Source organism: Scyliorhinus canicula, chromosome 16 (assembly GCF_902713615.1).
Source record: "Scyliorhinus canicula chromosome 16, sScyCan1.1, whole genome shotgun sequence".
Lineage (NCBI taxonomy): Eukaryota > Metazoa > Chordata > Chondrichthyes > Carcharhiniformes > Scyliorhinidae > Scyliorhinus > Scyliorhinus canicula.
This window is the reverse complement of record NC_052161.1, coordinates 55,833,766-55,852,058: the sequence shown is the minus strand read 5'-3', so window position 1 is coordinate 55,852,058 and position 18,293 is coordinate 55,833,766. Positions and strand designations below refer to the sequence as shown.

The 18,293-nt window shown below is 47.8% G+C and overlaps 2 protein-coding genes across 3 annotated transcripts in view; one reads left to right on the top strand and one right to left on the bottom strand.

Moving 5' to 3' along the window:
- The window catches only part of lgi1b (leucine-rich, glioma inactivated 1b), a 56,174-nt gene extending 53,985 nt beyond the window's left edge, over window positions 1-2,189 (bottom strand). The window contains exons 1-3 of one of the 2 annotated variants that reach the window (XM_038822058.1): window positions 2,129-2,189; window positions 1,693-1,810; window positions 1,253-1,324 (exon numbers count right to left, since the gene is read on the bottom strand). In XM_038822058.1, the coding sequence (XP_038677986.1) occupies window positions 1,253-1,317 (65 nt within the window). In that variant the 5' untranslated portion in view covers window positions 1,318-1,324; window positions 1,693-1,810; window positions 2,129-2,189. The other variant, XM_038822057.1, reaches the window with a different exon arrangement.
- Window positions 2,190-9,400: 7,211 nt separating this feature from the next.
- LOC119950986 (zinc finger MYM-type protein 1-like) lies at window positions 9,401-17,848 on the top strand. Its single transcript, XM_038774019.1, is given in 3 exon segments — window positions 9,401-9,535; window positions 16,509-16,617; window positions 16,620-17,848. Coding segments are annotated over 3 exon segments (1,473 nt in total).
- The last annotated feature ends 445 nt before the right edge of the window (window positions 17,849-18,293 follow it).

Sequence of the window (18,293 nt, the reverse complement as noted above, 5' to 3'; positions counted from 1 at the left end):
GGTGGCATTTTCTGGTGACATCAGTTTTGCTGGAAATGATCAACTAAAAACAGATCATGCAATGTGTTATTGGTATCATAAAGGGGAAACTTTCAGGCAGCTTCATGATGATTTCTTATGGGATGATATTATGGAATTTGAGAAATATGTTATTGGTAACATTAGTGTAGAATTTCAAATTGGGAATCAGGCTTGTGAAGATTTAAAATATATCAGTTTAGATTTTAATCGGAGTTTGCCTGGAATAACCTTAAATCAACAATCCTATTTAGAGAGAGCTGGAACACAGGCTATTATGGAGGCAGTGGCTATGGGATTCTATTGGTCAAATGAATTAAGTGATATTCTGCACAATGAATGTACCCAAGAGTTTATACTTTGAATGCTATATAGATCATTGTTCATCGTGGGATAATGTACACTGAATGAAAAGTGAATGAGGAAAGGTTACAGATTGACCTTGCTGACTTGAAACTATTGTTGGAGAAAATAAATGTAAAAAGTGGGCAGATGTAAGTCATCAACTGTCTGCTAGATAAACAAAAACAGCTTCATATACCAATAAATTGTTAAGTGTCTCAGAAATGGGATGCTCACAATAAAAAGCTGTGCTTAGTTTTGAAATTTTGGATGTATATATAAACTCTATTTTATATTTAATGAAAGCGAAGGGAATCCGTTAATTCCATATTAAATATGGGCATTAACTAGATTGTGCCCTGATAAATAGCCACAGATTGAAACTGTCGTTCTGGGTCATGTTTGTATGCATAAATAAATGCTTATAAATATTTGTGAAGATATTTCCAGTTCTATCTTTCTGAAATATTAACAGCTATCCCATAACTTGAGTCTTGATTGTTGCACCAATGCTTGTATCTAGCCTTGAACCTCTGCCTCCCCAAGACAATCATGCCTTCTACCCTACTCATTCACACTGGATAAGTATCTCACATACAACAGGCTGAAAGTAACCATTCACTGGATTCTGCTACCTAATATCAGGAGAACTACAGAGTGACAAGAAGGTAATGAGCTAACCTCACATTACCGAACAGGTCACATAGGATATGTGCAGTGCTGGGTAAATTGATTGGCAGTGGTATGATAATCTAGTCCCAGTTTGAGGCACTAGTAACTATCGGTGCAGCAATGCTGAACAGTTATCAGATAATATATTCCTATTCTCAAACAGCACAGAGATCCACTTCTAAATGACACCAAAGAAATGCAAAATAAGAATCAATCTCACAGCAGCTGGAGGGACTGTATATTCACAAAACTTCTTTCTGGAATTTCACTGAATCCAGACTTCATGAATGACCTAAAAACAAAATGAACTCACATAAATCAAAACAAACTGATACATTCAGCAACTAGTTAGTCTCACTACACTGGTCCATCATCAATTTAAAACAAAACTGCACACAATATCAAATACAATGGAAGATTGAAAATTGCAATAACATGTCTTCTTTCATTTATTTAAAAATAACTCTTAACGGTACATTTCCCAAAGTAAGTAGCTATCAATACATTTGTTATTCATTCCACATACAAGCCAAACCAACGCCAGGGATTCTCCACGTGCTAAATGATTGTTACATGTATAGATACACATGTACATACAGGGAGATTTCTTCACTCATGATTATAATAAAACAAATGCCGTTCTGGAGGTGTAATACTTACAAGTGAACTACCGCTCGGGGAAAGCTCTGAGGAATCGATTTTCTGTTGTCACACTGGGCAGTTTCTTCGGTACATATACACCTTTCAGGACATTTCACTGGCCTGGGTCTTCTTGCACCTATTTTGAAAAAAAGAAGACTCAGTATGCACAATAAGAAAGTGAATCTTACTGCGGATTTGTTCGCACTTTCCATTATGAATCCAGCCAGCGCAGCGACTCTGTCAAATATTCCTGAACGTGAACAGTTCTTGGTGTTTTCTATTTCTTGCTTTCTGGCGAGGCAAAGAGTGTTTTGATCAAACTGCAGCAGTTACACACACAATGCACCAAGCACACATTAAACTTCTGTTAGCTCCCTCTCCCTTATGCACAATTTATGCAATTCAAATGTTCTCTCCTTAAAGCACAGGGGACTTCCCATTCACAATTCCTTACATATAAAACCCGTTATGTACACAGGCGGAGAAAATAGCCCTCATCTCAGCCAATGCAAGTACCCAGAACCACCCCCAGCTTTTGTATCAGTTCAAAACTCTGGACTGGATCACAGTCATAGCAAGTGAAAACTTCAAGCTGGCTTGAAAACTTGGAAGATTCAATGGAAAAATAAAATATACAGCATCTAAATGTGATTTATTCTTTTGGATCTCCTAAAACACAATAAAATCACATTTTTCTTATTACTAAATTGTCAGGTTTGTTTTTTAAAAAGCCATTATTTATTATAAATTTGTTTTAGTGTGGTATATTGACCTGACAGTTCAAATAAGAAGCATGACCACAAAACGATCGACAGTTCTCTGCTATCTTGATCAGTTACTATTTTATACCACTGTTTGTAGCTCAGTCAGCAACCAATTAATAATAGACGCAGTGGTCTACATTGTAAATTAATCCGCCATGGCTGACCCTATACAAGTGAAAGTTACTGATCTCGAATTGCAAAGACCTATTCTAAATCAGCAATAACAAACAGGATGTTTATCTTCATCAGCATCTCTTGCCTATTGCTTTCCGATCTAAAACATCTGCCCCCATTTTCACAAACAAGAGGTAACAATAAAATTTGCCAGATTACTGAGTCAGCACGGGTTCATCAAGGGGAGGTCATGCCTGACAAATCTGTTGGAATTCTTTGAGGAGGTAATGAGGAAGTTAAACAAAGGGGAGCCAGTGGTCATGATCTATTTGGATTTCTAAAAAGCCTTTGATAAGGTGCAGTACAGGAGGCTATTAAATATGATAAGAGCTCATGGTGTTAGGGCAAGGTACTGGCATAGATAGAGGATTGTCTGACTGACAGAGAGAGGGGAGAAAGGGTTCCTTTTCAGGATTGCAGGATTTCAGGATTGCAGGATTGGTGTTCCGCGGGGTTCAGTGTTGAGGCCACAGCTATTCACGATAACATTAATGATCTGGAAGAAGGAACTGAGGGCATTGTTGCTAAGTTTGCAGATGATACAAAGTTATGTAGAGGGGCAGGTTGTGTTGAGGAAGAAGGGAGGCTGCAGAAGGACTTGGACAAGCTAGGAGAGTGGGCAAATAAGTAACAGATGGAATAGAATGTGGAAAAGTGTGAGATTATGCACTTTAGTAGGAAGAATAGAGGCATAGACTATTTTCTATGGGCAGAAAAGCTTAGGAAATCAGAAGCGCAAAGGGACTTCGGGGTCCATTTCAGGATTCTCCTAAGGGTAACGTGCAGGTTCAGTCAGCAGTTAGGAAAGCAAATGTAATGTTAGCATTCATATCGAGAGGGCTAGAATATAAGAGATGGGATGTACTTCTGAGGCTGTATAAGGATCTGTTCAGACCCCATTTAGAATATTGTGAGCAGTTTTGAGTCCCATATCTAAGGAAGGATGTGCTGACCTTGGAGACGGTCCTGAGAAGCCCCGGAATGATCCCCAGAATGAAGGACTTGTCATGTGAGGAGCGGTTGAGGACTCTGGGCCTCTACTGGATGGAGTTCAGAAGGAAGAGGGGGATCTCATTGAACCTTACAGAATACTGACAGGCCTAGACAGAGTGATGGTGGAGATGATGTTTCCATTAGTGGGAGAAACTAGAACCAGAAGGCACAAGGTCAGACGAAGGGACAATCCTTTAAAATAGAGATGAAGAAGAAGTTTTTCAGCCAGAGGGTGGTGCATCTGTGGAACTCATTACTGAAGAAGGCTGTGGAGGCCAAGTCACTGAGTGTCTTTAAGAAATAGATAGGTTCTTGATTAAGAAGAGGATCAGGGTTGTGGTAATCACCACTGTTGTATATATTAGGAGATGTGTGGTAAGACCCTGTACTACAGGTATGGGGGTAGTCCCTGCCCAGTAGGCGGAGTATAAATATGTGTGCTCCCCATACAGCAGTCATTTCGCCAGCTGCTGCAGGAGGCCACATATCTTAGTGTAATAAAGCCTCAGTTGTATTCAACTCTTGTCTTTGTGCAATTGATCGTGCATCAATTTATTACACTAAAGCTTTCAGAAGATGGACTTCCGCATCAAGCTGGATCGCCTGCAGCTGGATCCGCAATCAAGCGACGCCAAAAAGGACTTTCAACATTGGCTAGCTTGTTCCGAAGCTTACATCAGGTCTGCACCAGAGCGGCTGAGCTCCAACGTATTTCCTCTTATCCAGGACCCACCGATCTACGATGAAGCCATGGCGCTACTGAAAGAGAATTACGCCCAGCGGACGAACACGCTCTTCGCCAGACACGTACTTTCTACTCGTAGGCAACTACCTGGTGAGTCCGTAGAAGATTTCTGGCGTGCTTTAATTCCTCTGGTCAGAGACTGTGACTGTCAGGCCGTCACGACCACAGAACATTCAAACCTCCTCATCGGGACGCATTCGTTACGGGTTTAGGGTCAGACCTCATACGCCAGCGGCTTTTAAAAGGGGCCACACTCGACCTCGCAGAAACCAAAAAGCTGTCGCTATCGATGATGGTCGCCTCGCGCAATCTTCAAGCCTACATCCCCAGCCCCGCGGCCCACCCCTCCTATGCATCATGGACTCCACAGTCGGCCGCCACACTGGGGACCCACTCTGCCAACCCTACGCCTGTGCCACGCACCAGTCAACCAACTCCGGGGGCCCCCGATGTTACTTTAGCGGGCAACAGAAACACCCCCGCCAACGCTGCTCGGCCCACAGCGCCCTTTGCAAGGCCTGGGGCAAAAAAGGGCACTTCGCTGTGGTGTGCCAGGCCCGCGCAGTTGATGCTATCACCCCGACCCCGTTCGCGTACGGACAGTGGGCGCCGACATCTTCCCCTCCTCGGACCACGTGCGGCCAGTGGGCGCCGCCATCTTCCCTTCCTCAGATCACGAGCGGCCCGTGGGCGCCGCCATCTTTGTCAACCCCCGACACGTGCAGCCGTGGGCGCCTGTATCTTGTCCACCCCAAGATCATCAGGCGCCGCCATCTTGTCTCCCCCACGGCACATGGGTGCCACCATCGTTCCAGGACCCGTGCTCCCCGGGCACCCCATCGTTCGACACCAGCAACAACCAGCCACGACTCGTCTCTTCATGGTTGACCAGTCTCGTCCGCACACCTTGACAAGCGTGAAGATCGATGGGCACAAGATCTCCTGCCTGCTGGACTCCGGGAGCACCGAAAGCTTCATACATCCAGATACGATAAGGTGCTGCTCCCTCGCGGTACACCCCGCCAATCAGAGAATCTCCCTGGCCTCCGGGTCCCACTTCGTGGCAATCCGGGGGTAATGTATAGCCACACTCACGGTCCAGGGCGTAGAATTCAGCAGCTTCCGCCTCTACGTCCTCCCCAACCTCTGCGCTGCCCTGCTACTCGGCCTGGACTTCCAGTGTAACGTCCAGAGCCTAACACTGAAATTCGGCGGGCTCCTACCACCCCTTACTGTGTGTGGCCTCGCGACCCTAAAGGTCGACCCACCTTCCCTATTTGCAAACTTAACTCCTGATTGCAACCCCATCGCCACTAGGAGCAGATGGTACAGCGCCCAAGACAGGGCCTTCATCAGGTCCGAAGTCCAGCGACTGCTTTGGGAAGGCTTTATCGAGGCCAGCAACAGCCCCTGGAGAGCCCAAGTGGTAGTGGTGAAATCTGGGGAGAAACACAGGATGGTCGTGGACTACAGCCAGACCATTAATTGGTACACGCAGCTCGACGCGTACCCCCTCCCTCGCATATCTGATATGGTCAATCAGATTGCACAGTACCGGGTCTTCTCAACTGTGGACCTGAAATCCGCCTACCACTAGCTCCCCATCTGTAAGGCGGACCGCCCATACACTGCGTTCTAGGCAGATGGCCACCTCTACCATTTTCTCAGGGTTCCCCTCAGCGTCATCAAGGGGTCTCGGTCTTCCAAAGGGGGATGGACCGAATGGTTGACCGGTACGGGCTGCGGGCCACTTTCCCGTACCTAGATAATGTCACCATCTGCGGCCACGAACAGCAGGACCACGATGCCAATCTTGCCAAATTTCTCCACACCGCCTCTCTCCTAAACCTCACCTATAACAAGGAGAAGTGCGTATTTAGCACAAACGGCTTAGCCATCCTCGGCTATGTGGTCCAGAACTGAGTTCTGGGGCCCGATCCCGACCGCATGCGTCCCCTCATGGAGCTCCCCCTTCCCCGCTGCACCAAGACCCTCAAGCGCTGCCTGGGGTTCTTTTCGTACTACGCCCAGTGGGTCCCACACTATGCGGACAAGGCCCGCCCACTCATCCAGTCCACCCTTTTTCCCCTGACGGCCAAGGCTCAACAGGCCTTCAACCGTATTAGAGCCGACATCGCCAAGGCCGCGATGCACGCAATCGACGAGACGTTGCCCTTTCAAGTTGAGAGTGACGCATCAGACATCGCTCTAGCCGCCACACTCAATCAGGCAGGCAGGCCCGTGGCATTCTTTTCCCGCACCCTTCAAGCCTCCGAAATTCGGCATTCCTCCGTCAAAAAAGAGGCCCAAGCCATCGTTGAAGCTGTGCAACATTGGAGGCATTGCCTGGCCGGCAGGAGGTTCACTCTCCTCACTGACCAACGGTCGGTAGCCTTTATGTTTAACAACACACAACGGGGCAAGATCAAGAATGATAAAATCTTGAGGTGGAGGATCAAGCTTTCCACCTACAACTACGAGATTTTGTATCGCCCCGGTAAGCTCAACGAGCCTCCAGATGCCCTATCCCGAGGTACATGTGCCAGCGCACAAGTAGACTGACTCTGGACCCTGCACGACAACCTTTGTCACCCGGGAGTCACACGGTTGTACCACTTCATCGAGGCCCGCAATCTGCCCTACTCCATCGAGGAAGTCAGGACAATCACCAGGGACTGCCAGGTCTGTGCAGAGTTCAAACCGCACTTCTACCAGCCGGATCGCGCGTGCCTGGTGAAGGCCTCTCGCCCCTTTGAATGCCTCAGCATGGACTTCAAAGGGCCCCTCCCCTCCACCGACCGGAACACGTATTTCCTCAGTGTGGTCGATGAGTACTCCAGATTCCTCTTCGCCATCCAATGCTCCGACATGATGTCTGCCACCGTCATCAAAGCCCTCAACACCATCTTTGCTCTGTTTGGCTTCCCCGCCTACATCCACAGCAACAGGGGATGCTCATTCATGAGCAATGAGCTGCGTCAGTTCCTGCTCAGCAGGGGTATCGCCTCCAGCAGGGCGACCAGCTATAACCCCCAGGGAAACGGGAAGGTGAGAGGGAGAATGGGACGGTCTGGAGGGCCGTCCAGCTGGCCCTACAGTCCAGGGGTCTCCCGGATTCCTGCTGGCAGGCAGTCCTCCCCGATGCACTGCACTCCATTCGGTCGCTGTTATGCACTGCGACTAATGACACACCCCATGAACATATCTTTGCCTTCCCCAGGAAGTCCACATCCGGGGTGTCGCTCCCGACTTGGTTCGCAGCTGCAGGACCCGTACTCCTCCGTAAGCACGTATGACTCCACAAGGCGGACCCGTTGGTGGAAAGGGTGCAGTTACTCCATGCTAACCTCCAGTATGCCTATGTAGAGTACCCCGACGGCTGCCAGGATACTGTCTCCCTCAGGGACCTGGCACCAGCAGGTTCCACACACATACACCCCTCCGGCCCGGCGCCACTCTCCCCTCCCTCCGTGCACCCAGCAGCACCACCCCAGGACCATCTGTCCTTCCCCTGCCCACGCCCGAGGATGAAGAGGCACGCTCCCGGAGTCACCGAGGATCAGACCACCAGCAGAATCGCCGCCTCCACTGCGTCGCCCCCAACGTCACATCAAGGCCCCGGACCAGCTAAACCTGTAATTGGTTAAGGTCTGTTAAAGCACCTTATTCTGGACTTCAAAAAATTTTTTTCCCTCTGTATAATAAACTTGTTCTGTATATAGTTCTCCGCCACCCCCGCCGGACTCGATTTTAACAGGGGGTGAATGTGGTAATCACCACTGTTGTATATATTAGGAGGTGTGTGGTAAGACCCTGTACTACAGGTATGAGGGTAGTCCCTGCCTGCTGGCTCCGCCGAGCAGGCGGAGTATAAATATGTGTGCTCTCCATACAGCAGCCATTTCGCCAGCTGCTGTTGGAGGCCACAGATTTTAGTGTAATAAAGCCTCAGTTGTATTCAACTCTCGTCTTTGTGCAATTTATCATGCATCAAGGGTTATGGGGAAAAGGCAGGAGGATGGGGATGAGAAACATATCAGACCAATATTGAATAGTGGAGCAGACTCGATGGGCCGAATGGCCTAATTTTGCTCCCAAGTCTTATGGTCTGTCGCCAAATTTAGTTGCTGAAATCTGGACCTGGCTGATGTGAATAGGATATTTTCAACTTCTAATACCCAACAGTCTCATATGCCAATTGCATGACTAGACTAAACCCCAAACAGGGAAAACACTGATGTTATTAACTTTTTTTTAATAAAAATTCTTCGAATCTGATTACACTTAATCCCTTTGGCAGGGTTGTGAAATTAACAGCAAAATCTGAGAGCAGTTTTCAGAACAAGAACATATTTGGCAGGGTGCCTCGATCTAAACAATATAAAAATAAGAAAGAAGTTCCACTCCATGTGCACGCCTCCGCTCTTCCCATGGAATTTCTCCCCACGGACCTCCCCATTGGAAGCCTTCCCCCCCCCCCCCCCCCCACCACTCCTCTGCATTGCTCCCTGACAGCTCTGAACTGGAATCCAAACGTAGGAGGATAAATGTGTGGTAATAGGCTTCCTGACCTTTCATAACAGGAAACCCATTATATCATTGACAGACGGGTAAGGACAATTGAACGGAGAAACCCCACCAGCATGAAAACAGCTTTGAAAGCCCCCCCACTCCTCGATTCCTGCCCGCCAAAAATATGCAATAACCCCCCACGAGACCCATGGGGACACCACAATAGATCTCCCCACGGGACTTGTGGAATACGAGCTCCCGCATTAGTGGGCAGAGGTCCATCAGCAGAGGCTCATGCGAATCGCTCTCTCAAAACAAGCCCAGACTGGACCAGTTAAAAACAGGAATCCTGTTTGGGGCTTTGGAGTTGTCAGTTGTGTTGTAGTATTTACTTTTGTTGTTGAATTAAATCTCTTTTTGATTGACCTTCTTGAGCCTCCTGCGCTTTTATACTGGCGATGAGAACGGCAGTGATGCTGGGCGTCCTGACTGTCCCGGAACTCCCCCGCACAAAAACAAGGTCAGTGAGACTTTAAAAATGTTGCTTTTCGGAAAGTTAGAGATCTTTGCTGAAGGCCTGGAAGACTGGATCCAGTATGCTGAATGGATGCAGTATTTCTTCCAGACAAATAGTAATGCTGAAGATGACCGGCAAAAGGGAATAATCCTGACCGCAAGCGGGTTCCGACATTCAGCGTAATTAAAAGCCTCACCTACTCGGTGGTTCTGGACTCAAAAACCTTTAACGAACTGGTAGAACCTGTTGTGAATCATCATGACCCGAAGCCATTGGCAATCATAGAACATAGAAAAATACAGCAGAGAACAAGCCCTTTGGCCCACGATGTTGTGTCGAACTTTTGTCCTAGTTTAAGAACAAATTAATCTGCACCCCATCATTCTACCGTAATCCATGTACCTATCCAATAGTCGCTTGAAGGTCCCTAATGTTTCCTACTCAAGTACTTCCACAGGCAGTGCATTCCATGCCCCCCTACTCTCTGAGTAAAGAACCTATCTCTGACATCCCCCTTATATCTTCCACCATTCACCTTAAATTTATGTCCCCTTGTAATGGTTTGTTCCACCCGGGGAAAAAGTCTCTGACTGTCTACTCTATCTATTCCCCTGATCATCTTATAAACCTCTATCAAGTCGCCCCTCATCCTTTTCCGTTCTAATGAGAAAAGGCCTAGTACCCTCAACATTTCCTCATAAGACCTACTCTCCATTCCAGGCAACATCCTGGTAAATCTCCTTTGCACCTTTTCCAAAGCTTCCACATCCTTCCTAAAATGAGGCGACCAGAACTGCACACAGTACTCCAAACGTGGCCGCACCAAGGTTTTGTACAGCTGCATCATCACCTCACAGCTCTTAAATTCAATATCTCTGCTAATGAACGCTAGCACACCATAGGCCTTCTTCACAGCTCTATCCACTTGAGTGGCAACTTTCACCGATCTATGAACATAGACCCTTCTCTCTGATCTTCTCTCTGCTCCTCCACATTGCCAAGAACCCTACCGTTAACTCTGTATTCCACATTCATATTTGTCCTTCCAAAATGGACCTCACACTTTTCAGGGTAAAACTCCATCTGCCACTTCTCAGCCCAGCTCTGCATCCTATCTATGTCTCTTTGCAGCCGACAACAGCCCTCCTCACTATCCACAACTCCACCAATCTTCGTATCGTCTGCAAATTTACTGACCCACCCTTCAACTCCCTCATCCAAGTCATTAATGAAATCACAAACAGTAGAGGACCCAGAAGTGATCCCTGCGGTACGCCACTGGTAACTGGGCTCCAGGCTGAATATTTACCATCCAGCACCACTCTCTGACTTCTACCGGTTAGCCAGTTCGTTAGCCAGTTCGCGCGTCGCCCCTGCCAGGTAACACAAGTACTCCGAGCCAGGATCTTGCACATTGGCCAGCCCGAGGAACACGATTTCATGCATCAGGGCTCCAAAGTAGTTCCAATAAGAATAATGCTCCATGTTAATAGTTACCCTTTGGATTTGTAAATTGATATAGGGGTTGCTGTTTTAATTATTAGACAACAGACATTCCATAACCTTCGGTTGGGGATCCAGCACCAGGGCTTTGTCCAACGATGTACAGGTTAGGTGGATTGGCCATGCTAAATTGCCCTTAGAGTCCAAAATTGCCCTTAGTGTGAGGTGGGATTACTGGGTTATGGAGATAGGATGGAGGTGTGGGCTTCGGTAGGGTGCTCTTTCCAAGAGCCGGTGCCGACTCGATGGGCCGAATGGCCTCCTTCTGCACTGTAAATTCTATGATACCAAGGTCCAGCTGGCAGCATGCATCGGATAACCACTTACCATAATTGGGACCATGGTTACTCATGGGCAGCAGTCGGCCCGGCTGTAACTAGTAGTGGTAGAGGGACCCACCCCCAGCCTCCTTGGCTGTGACTCCGTTTGGACTGGCAACAAATCTTCTGGATGGTACTGGCAGTTTGTATGGAGTCCTTGGAAATTACCCAGAAGTTTTCCAGGGCGGCCTGGGAAAGATAAAAGGGCTACAGCTCAAATCTCCAGAGGCCCAGCCCAGATACTTTAGGGCCCATCTGGTCCTATGTGCTCTGCTGTCGAAGGTGGATGATGAGCTGAGCCACTTTGAGAATCTGGTCATCATCCGCCCGGTCCAGTTCGCAGAGTGGGCAGCACCAGCAGTCCCAGTGCTGGAGCCAGTCGAGCACGGTAGCATGGTGGTTAGCATAAATGCTTCACAGCTCCAGGATCCCAGGTTCAGTTCCCGGCTGGGTCACTGTCTGTGCGGAGTCTGCACGTCCTCCCCGTGTGTGCGTGGGTTTCCTCCGGGTGCTCCGGTTTCCTCCCACAGTCCAAAGATGTGCGGGTTAGGTGGATTGGCCACGCTAAATTGCCCGTAGTGTCCTAAAAAGTAAGGTTAAGGGGGGGGGGGGTTGTTGGGTTACGGGTATAGGGTGGATACGTGGGTTTGAGTAGGGTGATCATTGCTCGGCACAACATCGAGGGCCGAAGGGCCTGTTCTGTACTGTACTGTTCTGTGTTCTATGTTCTAAGCCCATTTGCCTGTGTGACGACTATAAGATGACTGTCAACAAGGCCTCCTGCCTGGATAGGTACCCCATGCCACGCGTAGAGGACCAGAAGTCAACTGGGGGCCACACTTTCACAAAACTGGACATAACCCACACGTATCTTCAGCTGGGGTTAGATGGAGCATCTAGAAAATACGTCACCATCAACACCCACAGGGTGCTGTACGAGTACATCTGGCTTCCATTTGGGGTGTCATTGGCATGTGCAATTTTCTAGCGAGTGATGGAAAACAGCTTTAAGGTTCCCTAAGGTGGCTGTCTACCTGGACAATGTACTTATCACAGGAGCCACTGAGAAGGAACACCTGGGCAACCTAGAAAAGGTCCTTCAAAGGTTTTCTGACATGGGTGTTAACCTGAAAAGGGGTAAGTGCGTCTTCCAGACGAAATAAGTAACATATTTGGGATACTGGGTTGCACCAAATGGAGGAAAGGTCTGGGCTATCAAGGGAGCTCCGACACCTGAGAATGCAACAGAGCTGACGTCGTTCCTGGAAATTGGCAACTATTAAGGGAAGTTTATTCTGAACGAATCTTGTTGGTGCCTCTTCACACACACCTAAAAATCCAGGAATGGGCCTGGAAAATGCCACAAGTGGAAGCATTCGCCGAGGTGAAGCGACAACTCTTATCCTCAAAATTGTTAACACATTACAACCCATCAAAACCGCTTACCTTCACGTGCAATACGTCTTCATATGGTACTGGAGCAGTGTTTTCCCATTTTGGTGGGACAGAAAGGGAAACCGTATGCATCCAGGACCCTGGCCGACTTGAAGCACCATTATTTGCAGATTGAAGAAGGTCTGGCCGTGATTCTTGTGGTTCACAAATTCCATCAGCACATCTACAGGCATCATTTTACTGTAATAACGGACCATAAGCCCCTACTCGACCTATTCAAGGAGGATAACTTGATACTTCCTATAGCTGAATGAAATATTTAATTCTCACTCCACAGTATAAATATTTCCCACTTTGTCTTATAGCTTTGACAAAGGGTCACCTGGACTCGAAACATTCGCTCTTTTCTCTCCCTACAGATGCTGCCAGACCTGCTGAGATTTTCCAGCGTTTTCTCTTTGGTTTCAGAAACAGTCTGTGATTGGAGGAGCAGCAATTAGTGTAAAGATGAGGGGCCATGTTGCATTCTCTCTGCCCTTTTGACCATGCTCTCCCTCTCTAACCCTCCTCCTCATGAGACCCGGTCCACTAAAGAGGCACAGGGATCAAGATGGTGGAGTGGGTCATGGAGGCCATGAGGACCAGCAAGTACAGCACCAATACCTACCCAGGGCAGCTAGAATCTCAGACAGGACAGACTAAGGAAATGAGACTTGGTACCTTCACAGCCATTCCAAATTCTTCCTCAACTTTAAAATGTCCAAAGGTTGCAGGCCTGAACAGAGAATGAGCGTGAGAGTGCGTGTGTGAGTTTGTGAGTGTGTGCCTGTGTGAGAGCAAGATCCCGGTGACTGGGAGTGCGCTAGACACATGCACACCCCTTCTCTCCTCCATCCTCCCTCCCCAAAAATCCTATCCACAAAGCAGGCTGGGAGAAGAAAACCCAGGTTGAAAGGCATCCCTCTTCCAAGCCCCACTTTTGTATGTATTCCGCCAAGACCAGCTCAGAGTGTGTCCCACCATAAACGAAGGCAACATCACTGTTAGTTAAACCCAACACCTTAGCTCAGCCCCAGTCCCAACCCTTCCCTAGGCTTGGGGTCTAGTCTATCTCTAGCTCAGTTTCTCAAGTGAAAAGGCAGAAGAGGTTTTCTTGGTTTCTCTGTGACTCGACACCTTTTAATAATCATGTTTAATCAATTCCTTTTTTAAATGATCAATTTATTGCTTTGACGTTCTTTCCTTTTAATTCATTTTTAATGTTGTGACCAATCGCACCTTTCCAAAATTTGCTCATCGTCCCTTGAGTGAGAATGTTTTTTTAATGCGGCCCACCTCATGCGAAAAGATACATCAGACAACCCATGAGACATGGCTGCTGAAAATTCTTTATTTCTTCCTTTAAGATTTTCTTACCTTGTAAATAACTTTGACAGAGAGAACTGCCTCCAAATGTGGGCATTTCAAAGCAAAATCGGCTTTCAACATTACTGTATTCAGCTGGTCTGCGACACCAGGCAAACAGTCAAACAATAAAGGGTGGGATTCTCCCATCCCACGGCAGAGTTGCCACGCCGTCATAAATGTCGTCATAAAACATCGTGAACGGGCCGCTCCAGCTGCCGATCTCAGCGCGAACTGTGCGCCGCGGGATCCGCACATGCGCAGTGGCGGCCCCAACACAACATGCCACAGGGCTACAGGGGCCAGCGCGTAGGAAAGGAGGCCCCCAGCTACAGAGGCCGGCCCGCCGATTGGTGGGCCCCGATCGCAGGCCAGTCGTCATCTCCCCCCCGAGGTTGGACAGGCCGACCACCCACAGGCCGCCACCCGACCCTTCAACGCCGAGGTCCCTCAGGTTAGAACGGCGGCGACGGGACTCGGTTCTTTTCTTTTTTTTAAAAAATAATTATTATTGGAATTTTTTACAGAAAATATAAAATATAACAACAAACAATGAAATGCAACAAAATAACCCATAACAACTGTAACACCCCCCAGACCGTATCAACGCATGTATCATATCCCCCCCACCCCCCCCAACCCCAACAAGAGAACTTAAAATAAATTTAAATTAAATAAACAAACATAGTCATCGTCCCCCCCCCCCCACCTTTTCCCTCCCCCTTCCCCTCCCTCCCACCCGGCTTGCTGCTGCTACTGTCCTAGTACCCTATCGTTGAGCCAGAAAGTCGAGGAAAGGTTGCCACCGCCTAAAGAACCCTTGTACCGATCCTCTCAGGGCGCATTTGACCTTCTCTAGCTTAATAAAACCCGCCATGTCATTGATCCAGGTCTCCACGCTTGAGGGCCTCGCATCCTTCCATTGTAGCAAAATCCTTCGCCGGGCTACTAGGGACGCAAAGGCCAGAACACGCCTCCTGCACTCCCGGCTCCACCCCGACCCCAAAAACCGCGAGTCTCCAGCCTGGCTTGACCCTGGATCCCACCACCCTTGACACCGTCCTCGCCACCCCCTTCCAGAACTCCTCCAGTGCCGGGCATGCCCAGAACATATGGGCATGGTTCGCTGGACTCCCCGAGCACCTGACACACCTTTCTTCACTCCCAAAGAACCTACTCTTCCTCGTCCCAGTCATGTGGGCCCGGTGCAGCACCTTGAATTGGATGAGGCTAAGCCGCGCACACGAGGAGGAAGAATTAACCCTCTCCAGGGCATTAGCCCATGTCCCGTCTTCTATCTGTTCCCCCAGTTCCCCCTCCCACTTAGTTTTCAGCTCCTCTACTGACGCCTCCTCCACCTCCTGCATAACCTTGTAGATATCAGATATCTTCCCCTCTCCGACCCAGACTCCCGAAAGCACCCTGTCACTCACCCCCCTCGCGGGAAGCGAAGGGAATCCCTCCACCTGCCGTCTAGCAAATGCCTTTACCTGCAGATACCTGAACATGTTTCCCGGGGGGAGCCCAAATTTCTCCTCCAACTCCCCCAGGCTCGCAAACCTCCCATCAATAAACAGGTCCCTCAGCTGTCTGATGCCCGCTCTGTGCCAACCCTGAAATCCCCCATCAATGTTCCCTGGGACGAACCTATGGTTCCCCCTTAACAGAGCCTCCATCGAGCCCCCCACTTCTCCCCTATGTCGCCTCCACTGCCCAAATCTTGAGGGTAGCCGCCACCACCGGACTCGTGGTATACCTCGTAGGAGGGAGCGGCCACGGCGCCGTTACCAGGGCCTCCAGGCTTGTATCTCCACAGGACGCCCTCTCCATTCTTTCCATGCAGCCCCCTCCCCCTCCATCACCCACTTGCGCACCATCGACACATTGGCCGCCCAGTAGTACCCCGAGAGATTGGGTAACGCCAGCCCCCCCCCCCCCCCCCCCATCGCTACCCCGCTCCAAGAAGACCCTCTTCACCCTCGGGGTCCCATGCGCCCAAACAAAGCTCATGATGCTGCTGGTCACCCTTCTAAAAAAGGCCCTAGTTTGGGGTGGATTAACCAATAAGCAAAATAAGCACGTGCTTAGGGCATCAAGGGAAGGGGGCACCACAGAAATGTTCCATAGCCGAATTTACCATGGTCCATGGGCCATATGGTGCAGTACTGCAAATGGTGAAGCTGAACCAGGATCCGCAAAAAGGGGCCCCCACATTAAATGAAAAAATTACATACAGATATATACAATAATAACAAGAGAACTCAGAGAGTGCAGACCACCGCCAAGGGTTATGAAATCGAAGGAAAGGAAACCCCCCCCCCCAGATAAATGAAAGCAGGGGAAACTTTGTATGCAGTCTGTGAAATTTGTATACAACCTGTACAACGTCAGTGGAAAAAAAACAAACACACACATACTCCGACAAAAACATAACCTCCTTGGCGGAAGTAAAAATAAAAATAATAGTAATGATAGAGGTTAATGATATACATTAATCTTGGGAATAGTTGGAGAAACAAATTCAGGAAGAGTGTGATTGCTGGGAACATGTCTTGAGGAGTGTCATAGCTGTTATTCGTACGTTAGCTGAACGTGGCTTGGCTTTTCGAGGAACAGAAGGTTTGGATCATTGCAAAATGGGAATTTTTTAGGGCTGCTTGAGCTCATAAGCCAGTTTGATCCATTTTTAGCAGGCCACATTTTGAAATATGGAAATTCTGGCAAAGGAAATCCTTCTTACCTGTCCAAAACCACCTGTGAGGAACTCATTCAACTAATGGCACAAAAGGTCCATGCGCTCATTGTTGACGAAGTAAAATCTTCTGGTTATTTTAGTTTGTCAGTTGATTCAACACCAGATCTATCACATATCGATCAGTTAAGTGTTGTACTTAGGTACTTAAAAGATGGACAGCCTATTGAACGCTTTTTAACCTTTCTGGAAATGAAAAGCCATACCGGTGAGGAAATGGCAAATCAGGTGTTGCAGTACTTACATGAAGCTTGTAGGCTAAACTTTTCAAAATGTAGGGGTCAGTCTTATGACAACGCTGCTAACATGTCTGGGTGTTATAAGGGGATGCAGCAAAAAATTTTAGAAACAAACAAGTTTGCTATATATGTGCCCTGTGCAGCTCATTCACTAAATCTGGTAGGCCGAAGTGCTGTTGACTGCTGTCAAGAGGCAGTTAATTTCTTCTCTACAGTGCAGTTACTCTATACCTTTTTTTCAGCCTCAAGCAGCCGGTGGAAAATTCTTAAAGGTTGTATTGGAAATGAAAGTGTCTTAAAATCCCTCTCTGATACCAGATGGGAGGCACATGCTATGGCAACAGCAGCAATTTTGAAATATTTCCTTAAAATTTTAGAAGCATTAGAATATATAGCCGAAGACCAGTCACAAAAGGGAGACGCTAGAAGAGAAGCAAATAATATTGCAGATAAGATGCGAGAGCTAGAATTCGTTTTTATGTTGAATTTTTGGAATGAGATTTTGCAGAATTTTCACAGAGTAAGCCAAGTTCTACAAAATGAGGATGTGAACTTAAAAACATGTGCAGATCTGTATGTATCATCAGCTGACCAACTGTGCACTTCACGAGATGAATTTGAAAGATATGAAGCAGCTACAAAGGAAATGCTACCAGATGTTTACAAGGCAGCTACAACTCGCAAACGTATCAGAAAGAAGGTACCCAATGACGGAGATGCACCAGAAGTATATCTGAATGCCAGAGATAAATTTCGTATCACCACCTTTTACACAATTGTTGACAAACTTGAAACTGAGATGAAAAGAAGAGGAGAGATATACAAAGAAATAGCAGAGATTTTCTTTTCTAAGTGATGTGCCACATAATGTCACTTCATCATCTACTAACATTGAAAGGTATTCTCAGTGCTGTCAAAAGCTGATTGATGCTTACCCAGAGGACTTCAACAGTAATTTCTCAGCTGAGCTTCAGCAGTTTCATTCATATGTGCGCCATAAGTTCAGTGCAACAAAAAATGTAAAAACAAGATTCAGTCATGCTGAACTTTATAAAATAATTGTAGAAGACAATATTGAGTGTGCCTTTCCAAATGTACAGTAAGAAGTCTTACAACACCAGGTTAAAGTCCAACAGGTTTGTTTCAAACACGAGCTTTCGGAGCACGGCTCCTTCTTCAGGTCACCTGAAGAAGGAGCCGTGCTCCGAAAGCTCGTGTTTGAAACAAACCTGTTGGACTTTAACCTGGTGTTGTAAGACTTCTTACTGTGCTCACCCCAGTCCAACGCCGGCATCTCCACA